The 9,132-nt window shown below is 43.6% G+C and overlaps 1 protein-coding gene across 1 annotated transcript; it reads left to right on the top strand.

Moving 5' to 3' along the window:
* Positions 1-2,899: 2,899 nt before the first annotated feature.
* Positions 2,900-4,618, top strand: LOC112272358. The gene is made up of 2 exons (XM_024462928.1): positions 2,900-3,693; positions 4,213-4,618. The coding sequence occupies exons 1-2, from the start codon at positions 2,989-2,991 to the stop codon at positions 4,237-4,239; spliced, it is 732 nt and encodes a 243-aa protein (XP_024318696.1). The 5' UTR covers positions 2,900-2,988; the 3' UTR covers positions 4,240-4,618.
* Positions 4,619-9,132: the final 4,514 nt, after the last annotated feature.

The following is a 9,132-nucleotide window of genomic DNA, read 5'->3' as shown; positions in this document are numbered from 1 at the left end:
CTTCGTCTGAGCTCCGGGTGATGAACAAAAAGAAGCTTGGGAAAGAATCTAGATGCAATTTATACACAGAAGAATGCTCTAGGGATTGGAGAGGTTTGTTTGCCAACTTTTGCATAATGCATGAGTGACAAAACAAGAAAGGAAAGCGACCATAAGTGACATTGCAAAAGATGCCAAGTTATAGTCTAATTCCAAGTTGTACCACTGATACAAAGTCATACACACAAGGTTGAAAAGAAAGATTCGAGTGCATCAAAAGATAAACTTGATCCATAACATCAATTATGCATCACATATCGCACTGGATAGTAATACACAATTGCTATGGACACATGAATCCCAGTAACGAGAATCAAGTGTTATGGACACATTTGGAATTGCCTGTGGTCTCATGGAAAAAATGAACACCGTAAGGCATTTACTTGCCATAGAAACACGAAAGATGATGGCTGTAGCTGTGCGTATGGTGAGAAAACCACGCTCAAAGATAAAAACACCAACATCAAGCAACTTGTTGGAAACGAGAACTAGGGTTTCTCAAGGTAAAACACATCCTTAGAGAAAAACCCGACGTCTATAGTAGCCAGCAATCAACACAGAGCATTCCATTGTCGTTCACGGGTGTGACCAAGCTAGAAATGCAGATTCTGATTGATCCAACCTTCATCATGTGCAAACTTAGCTATGCTCTCAACATAGATCAGATGATCCTTAGCCTGTTTGCACAATCTAAAGTAAAGTCCCACTTCACGAATGTATCCCCTAGGAATTCATTTGAAAAGTGACTTCTCCATACCGTACGCAGCAGGGTAAGGCAGATGTGGTTTGACATGCTGGATTGCAATCTCAAATAATACCATCCAGTGTCACAAAAACATGAAGTGGTGTTGCGTTAGACGGCTCATCGTCTTAAGTGTAAACCACTACACGATACATCTCCTGGTTGAGATCAAGGTAATCTTCATACACAACGTACTAAGATTCCCAGCAAAATCCGATGTAATCCAAGGCATCGCAAAATGTAGCTGGATGACAAAAGATCTTGACTCAACGGGCAAAAGAACAACATGTGAAACAACCAACCTAGAAGAAGGCGATCCACGAAGTCGTTAAAAGGAAGGCAAAAGCCAAGGTAGAAAAGCAAGTTCTATAACAAATATAGAATGCCAGAAAGAGGAAGGAAATAACAGATTGACGTACTCATTGCGTTACGCGGCATGGGCAAAAGACCAGCGTTGTTCTCGCAGCGAGTCAAATCGGACAACCTGACGAAGCCAATTGAAAGAATGTGAAACCATCCGAAAGAAGGCAAGTCGGGGAGTCAAGAAGAAAAGAAGGAGACGAGCGAAAGAGAAGAAAAGCTTGGTCTATAACACATATAGAACTACCAGCTAGAAGAGAAAGTAGAAGGTCTTCATCTGTCTTGAAGCAAAAGAAGAGATGATAAAGACACCACCTGACGTACTACGGAAAAACCCACGACATACTTAGTTTGCAAAACTTAGGCGAGAGGGAACTTTTTCGAAAACAAGAAGGGTGGGTGTGTGGGAAAGAAGAAAAATAGAGCCTATTTTCACGTTTTCAAATAGTTTAGAGGAACAAAATAGATTTCTGAACTAAACTTCGACCAAAAGTAGCCAGGGAAACCTAGAGTCAGTTTAGCTCTGATACCAAGTTGTAAGACCCCGGGACCGGAATTATACAATTTAGCCCCGAATTGCTAACCTTTGCATAATTCAAGCCTCAGGTTCTTAACCTACGATAAACACCTCAATACATACACGCATTAATGTGCTCATCGCAGGATTTGGCAACATGAATATTGTTACGAAAACTCTACAGAAGAGAGTAATTACAAAGCTCATACAAGGAGCAGAATAACAATTATTACAAAGAGAGGACACATGTCCCAACATTACATCATTACATCAGCGGAAGTCGAATTATGTCCGAGTACGGACAAGACTACAGCATGACCTGAAAAGGCTGGAAGCTGGAAGGAAACCCGCCACGAGTCTCAGAACCCTGATCTGGATCTCTTGGCTAAACATCGAATCCAACGTCGTGCTCCACGAAGAAGCTAGCGGCTCAACTGCTCTGTTGGAACCTCTAAAGAAAACAACGTTGCAAAGCAACTGAGTACAAAGTACTCACAAGACTTACGTGAAGATCTATGCTAGTATGCAACAAGTCTCAAAGGATGGACAAATATTGTGGGGTTATGCAGCAGCAACAATATATCTGGAGAGGCACACTAATGACATCGTCTAAGTAGAGGATAAGAAGCATCTACCAACTGAGGTGATTAACCTATTTACTAAACACCAAACAACACAATCCTCATATCACTCCCTCAACACCCTGTGAGGAAGCAATCCAAAGGAAACTCACACTTAAGCAGTTTTAAGCATATCCATGATTAAGGCTAGTTACTACTCAAGTTTATGAGATTAAGTTGATTAAAATTATTAAGTTCTCTATGATCAAGTAATGACCAACCAAGTGTAACAGCCCGAGACCAACCCTTTTCCATTTAAGCCCTTTTTGGACTGCTTTGTAATTTATTTATCTTCATCATCTGTCATGCTCATGCCATCATCTGCATATATGCCATTAGCATCATCTCACATGTCGCTTGCACAAGATGTCACTTCTTTTGTGTGCTCATGTGTTTGCCATTTGTTGTGTTTCTAAAAGCCTAAAATTATTTTGTACAAATCCTAATTTGAGTTTGATAAATTAATTCCGGGTCTAACTAAACCTACACACTCTCTCTTCTTATTTATTTCAAACTCAAATTAATTTCATTCGTGTGCGATTGTTTGTTGGGCCAAAAACCAGCCCACTAAGCCAAACACTGACCCTAGCTATTTAATCCCCTCTCCCTTTTGTTTTTTCGTTTTCTTTTTCTTTCTCCCCTTCTTCTTCCTCCCCCGATCCCCTCCTTCCCTGCTTCCTTCCTCACGAAGCCACCTCCCTGGAGCTCCCATGCCCCCCTCTCCTCCTCTCCCCGGCCTCGCGCGCCTGCTGCCTCCCCGCGCGCGCGCCTCCCTTGTCCACCTCGCCGGCCGCTCCGCCCTCTGTGTCCTCGAGCGCCTCCCCTGCTTCAGCGCCGCCAAGCCGACCACGCACGCCGCCCGCTTGCTGCTCCAGCGCCACCACCTCGCGCGCCTCCCCTTCTCCGCGCGCTGCCTCTCCCTGTCGTCCGCGCACGCCGGCCCGCTCTGCCTCCCCTGCGCCCGAGCACCTCCACCTTGCCTGGCCGCCCCACGCCGCCTTGCCCCTCCGTGCTGGCGCGGCCACGCCACCTTGTTTCCCTGCTCTGCCCGCTGCCGCCACCTTCCCTCGCTCCCGCGCCGTCGACCTCGCCTTTGGCTGCTGCTCCCTGCTGCTCCGCTTGCTGCTCGCCAGGCCCAGCCGAGCCCCCTGCTGGCCCATCCTCTCCAGCCTGCAGGCCCAGCTTGCCCAAGACCAGGCCGAAGCCCATCTCCAACCCTAGGCCCGTTGCCCTTTTTCCTTTCTCTTTTCTGGTTTTCCTTAAAATGTGTCCCTTATTTGTGGGCCATCGCCTCGAACCCTGGAACCGGAGCCTTGAACAACTACATCGTCTACTCGACTATGACGACTACGTGTACGACTACCTCGTCTACGTCGACTACTTCGTCTACATCGCGACGCCGCAACGAGTCCAAGGTATAACGAGCGACCGTCCCGTGGCGTAGACCCGTAGGTTGCGATTGTCGATATGCATGTGTTGTATGAGATGCCGTGTATGTACCGATAATATTGATAGATGCAGGTACGTTGTTTCCATTAGTGTGTGCAACTCCGACCTTGTCGGTTGTTTGTGTTGTTTTGTTAAAGCATGTTGTGCACTTGTTCATGTCATTGTCATGCATCTTAATACAACTATAACATTGTTGTGTGTATTTAAGCCATTAAACTCTACTCCTTGCATATGGAGTTGTATAGGTGCTATGTGTAGTGTTTTCGGACTCCAATTAACTTGGTAAATTATATATCGGATTTACTTTTGGAATTCTTAAGATGTCATGCATCATCCCTATATGCCACGCATCATTCTTTGACTGCGCATATTAATTACCATGTGTATCTTGTATGCTTATACTTTTCTTTTATGTGGTGTATTTGCTTCTTTCTCGCTATTCTTCGATTCCTACGATGACGACTACACTTGTGTTCTTCTTTCAGGATTCTTGCTCAATTCCGGGCAATTGAGTACTCCAGGCAAGCAGCCCTTCCATGACCATGTTGATTATACCTATTGCCTCTCTCTCAAATCTTGCATTAAGTTACGATCTCAGTCTTGTCACGATGCCTCTAGATTGCATAGCTTTTAGTCAGCTCTACTCAATTGCCTTTTGTTCTGTTACTTATCCTATTACCATGTCACATGTTTGTTCTTGCCCTACATCTTGATCATTAGATGTCATGCTTAGTTGCGAGTCTAGTGTCCTTATATCTGGGGTTCCACAATTGCTACATCCACATGCTACTTCCTGTATTTGAATTGCAAATATTAAACTGTGATATGATATTTAACTGTAACAAGGCAACGATGGGAGGTCATGCTCTAATGCATTGGTGATTTGTTCCATTTGCGCCGACCTAAGGACTGAGTTCTCGTTTTCGCCGATCCAAGAAACTTCGCGCTAACCACTCGTGGGAGAATATATGGGTTCCCCCTCGGCTTAGTACTCGTTTCATAGCTCGGGCATTCCATTTGGCATTTGCATTGCATGCACACAGAGATTCGTGGAGACTTGTTGGTGACTTTGCATTCATATAGGATTGCGGCACTAGTCTGGAGTGGTCATCCTACGGGCCCTGAACCACTACCAGCTGTCCACGCAACTCTTGAGTCCGTACGACGCTTCGGCCGGGCTCTCGTTTTGGATTAGACTCAGTTGGGTGGTCCCCTGGATTAGTTGTGTGAAGCGACCGCCCCCGTACAGGGTTCGATCTCCGTGCTTACTATGCTAGTCACTGGATCGACTCGCTAGCACACACAGTTTCAAGATGTAATATCAAGATACAAAGGTCAAAAGTATATTACATCGCATTGATCCAGACATAAATAGTACCTTACATATTGCATAACCTCATGGGTTAGCTCAAGAGAAAATAAAATCTTGCAGCGGAAGGCAGAAGATACATGAGTCCTATAACAACTCCACAGTCGAAACATGTTGGAATGTAAACTCGAAACCCTAACAATTCGTACCTCACTTTTCACTTGGTTCACCTGCAACATTTAAACGTTGCAGCCACTAGGGAGTCAATACATTGAATGTATTGGCAAGTTCACAAAAGGGTTATAACAGATCCTATCAAGTATATGCAGTATTTGGCTAGGTGGAGATCAGACTTTTTGCGTGGAAGCAGAACATAATTTACCCTACTACAAATGAATGTTACAATGAGGTTAACTAATGGACACCGGGTAGAAACACCGATGCTCCTATTAATCAAAGGACATTGATTAGACACATTAATGCTTCTAAACCCAAGTTCAAACTATTCATTTTATTTAGAAATTTGAATGAGTGCGACCTTCCTTACAGCCCCCAAATCTAGTTGCTCATAATTGTCCATAACCGGGGACATGGCTAAGTACTTAGTTTGACGCTCTCGAGAGGTTGTACACATTCCCCACAAGAAATCGACGTGTTAATCCCTTGCTGTCCTCAAGGTAGAGTAGCAACGGCATCGATTACAGAAATTTTCAAACCATAATCACCCAGACCACCTGAGGGACCCGCACTCCCACCTACACAAGTAACTCAGTACAATCCCTCGGATCTGGGTTCATATTTCTTATTCCATCCAGCCAGAGCCCATATTAGCTTGTGGTTGTACTGGAAGCTACTAAACAAGAAACTAGTCCAGTCTCTGATACCTCAGGTGGCATTCCACATTTGCAACGCAAGCGCTCCCCGAATCCACGGGGAGACGTCCATGGACGATCCATCTCCGAATCCACGGAGACTCGACTCAGAGGGACCCATAGAAATGGACCTGACGTCGCATAACATCTGAAAATCTCAAAGCAATCCAGCCAGGATGGTTCATTAGGGTTGTTTTGCCAAGTTTCCAAAATCAATTCACATCATTATTTCACAGTGATTGAGATATCCTCCCACGTTTACTAACATAGCATGGCTAAGCAATACTAATCACGATGGCTATAGGTGGAGGATTCATGGCAAAGGTGACCCTATAGCTAGTAGGTCAATCATAGCTAGCATAAGTACGAGTAATAGTCCTATGAATGCATTTCTACAAACAACTCTAATGCATAAGTATTTAAAAACAAACAGTAATAGGATATGATCAAAGCGAACTTGCCTGATTAGTGTCTTTGTATTCTTCTTCTTTTCGATACTCACCGTTACCGCACTCGTATAATCTATCGCGAAGAACGAAAATCAATAATGAATAACCATTCGACAACTCCAAATCATAACTCCAAATAAAGAACCAAAGCAATATACAAATTTAAAATTAAACAGTACTTAACTACTGTTAGGCTATCCTAGGCATAGATCTAAGAGGTAGGAACAAGGCTTGGATTTTATCGGAGTTGAAACGGTGAAGTCATTGGCTGTTAACAGATGCAATTTTGTAGGGGTCATGGGCTATGGTAGATGAACTTAAAAAGGTGCACAAAGTGGTCCAGAATCAAGAGTTGGGTTTATTCTTGTCAACAAAGAAAGAAAGAACTGGTTTAGAACTAGGGATCAACAGATATGCCTCTTTGAAGGTAGCTAACCAGTAATCAGACTGCACAAGATACAATTTTCAACTGAAAATACACTATTGATTATGAACTGGAACAAGGTGAAAAAATTGGACTGGTGTCAGGAGGGTGATCTATTCTTTGTATTCCAGAAGGAATTGGCTTAATACAACAGACAGATAATAAGATATGAGCTTGCAAAAACGGCTAGTCAGATTCAGACAGATCAAAGATACTAATTTCTACTGAAAAGGTACTGGTGCTAAAGGGTTCTAATGACAGAAAACTAATAAGATGAAACAAAGTTCATACTGTACTCTTCGATTTTCCACTGGTTTAATCCTAAACGGATACGTGATACACAAACTGATGACACAACAACAAGACTAATCTATAAGAAAGTTTCTGAATTCATGGCGGAGAAATGGCCATGGGAGGCTGCTGAAGGTTCAGTTTTGCAACGACGATGCACTAGTGTGGATGAACTTTGAAAGGTGTTAAAATAGGTCTAGGATGTATATTTGGATTTGATCTTGACATGACAGAAAGAATCATCTAATTTGGACTAATGGCTCAAAAGATATAGGCTCCGGAAGACAGCTAACCAATGTGACAGAATTAACAGATACGACTTTTGATTGAAGATGCACCTCAGTAGATAAACCCTAAGTTGTGCAAAAAGTACACTAATGTGTAGAACATGATCTAATTGATGAACTACAGAAGTTTTGGAACCAAACAGATCAATGGAACAACCTACATGAATTCCGAAAGGTGGCTAATCCAGAAGCAGCATACTGTGAATAGCAATTTCCAACGAAGATGCCGTACTGAAGATCATAGAGACGGGGTATACAAACTGATATGATCTATAGTGGAGGACATGATATAACGACAAAAGAAAGATTCGGCCAAAAATTATACACATGTCAAAAGATATGGTCTTCTAAACATGGCTAATCAAAACAGACTATGCTGAGTTTTCTCACCGAAAGAGTTTGCCGGAGTGAGGGAAGGCAGCACGGGAGTCATCGGCGGGGTTGATGTGGTCGTGGAAGAGGCTAGGGACGTGCATGACGTCGAGGCGAACATCGTGACGCGGTCGAAACGGTTGGAGAGACTTCTGGACGGCGACGGGCGGAGCTCCGGGCGTGGCATCGACATGACGTCGGGGACGGCGCGGCCAACCATTGACATGGTTTGAACAACCTTGTCACAAAGGTAGTAGAGGTTCACGGGAGTGCACCGGTGAAAGGAATTTGGAAACGGACCTTCGGAGAGAGCTCAGCGGCAACAATGGCGGTGGCGACGGGCGGAGAAGACGGTCATGGCACCGGGCGTTACACAGCTCTAGATGCTCAGTAGAGGAATGAGGGAGGAATGGTGGGGGCTCAAAGTGATGCGCTCGGAATCATCTTTCATCGGTCATGGAAGGAGATCGGGAGCGGGATGCCAACGGGCGGCATTCGGGGCGCCGGCGCTTAATGGTATGGGAAGCCATGATTCGGGGAAGTTAAGGAGAGGAATGCAAAGAGGAGGGTAGTGGGCTTAGGTTCATAGCACCTGGACGTGAAACGGAAAAAGGAAAGGCGGGGATTGCGGAGGAGATTGCGGCGTGATGCCGGTGCTCCTTCTGTTCCTGTTCGTGTACGAGCAGAGGAGGAAGACGCTCGGCTGGGCTGGGGCAGGTAAGTTGGGCCGGCCCAGTTTGGGTCGGTCCATTCTCTTTTTTTTTCTTTTTTCCCCCTATTTTCTGTTTTTATTGATAACTTTTGATTACTAACTCCAAATAAGTCCAAATAAACTTCAGAAAATTCATAAATTCAAATCCTCCAAAGTGTGAGCTTTTGGGACTTGAATCCTTTCAAAATAAAATAAGTAAAAATACTTTTGCATATATAAATGTCATTAGGGCTTTATAAATAATAAATAAAATAGATTTTGAAATCTATTATGAAACTTTGTTTCATAATTTTGTTTAAACTCCAATAAAATATCGGGTTGGCATACTTTGCACTAAAACCCTTCCGTAGCTAAATACTCCGTTGGGTTGAACTCCAAATAAAATCTTATAATAATTATATGGTTCACTCAATTCGCAAATAGCTTTATAACACCAATTCACAAATCATGTAAACCATCGCAGATGTTTCCAACTATATATATATATGTTTGGGAAGTCACGTTATCCCACTCTCAATGACGGAATAAATGTTGGAATAACCTTTGCACATGAGGATGTCACGTTATCCTCTTCTCGAATATTTGATAGTTTCCTCTCGAAAACAAAATAAGCACGACAAAGCAAATATCGAGAGAAACATAGGTGAATCATTAAATATGTTTTCCAACCATATACTTGGGAAAGTCAT

This window comes from Brachypodium distachyon, chromosome 4 (assembly GCF_000005505.3).
Source record: "Brachypodium distachyon strain Bd21 chromosome 4, Brachypodium_distachyon_v3.0, whole genome shotgun sequence".
In the NCBI taxonomy this organism is placed as follows: domain Eukaryota; kingdom Viridiplantae; phylum Streptophyta; class Magnoliopsida; order Poales; family Poaceae; genus Brachypodium; species Brachypodium distachyon.
Note: the sequence above shows the minus strand (reverse complement) of the source record. Positions and strands in the feature narration are given on the sequence as shown.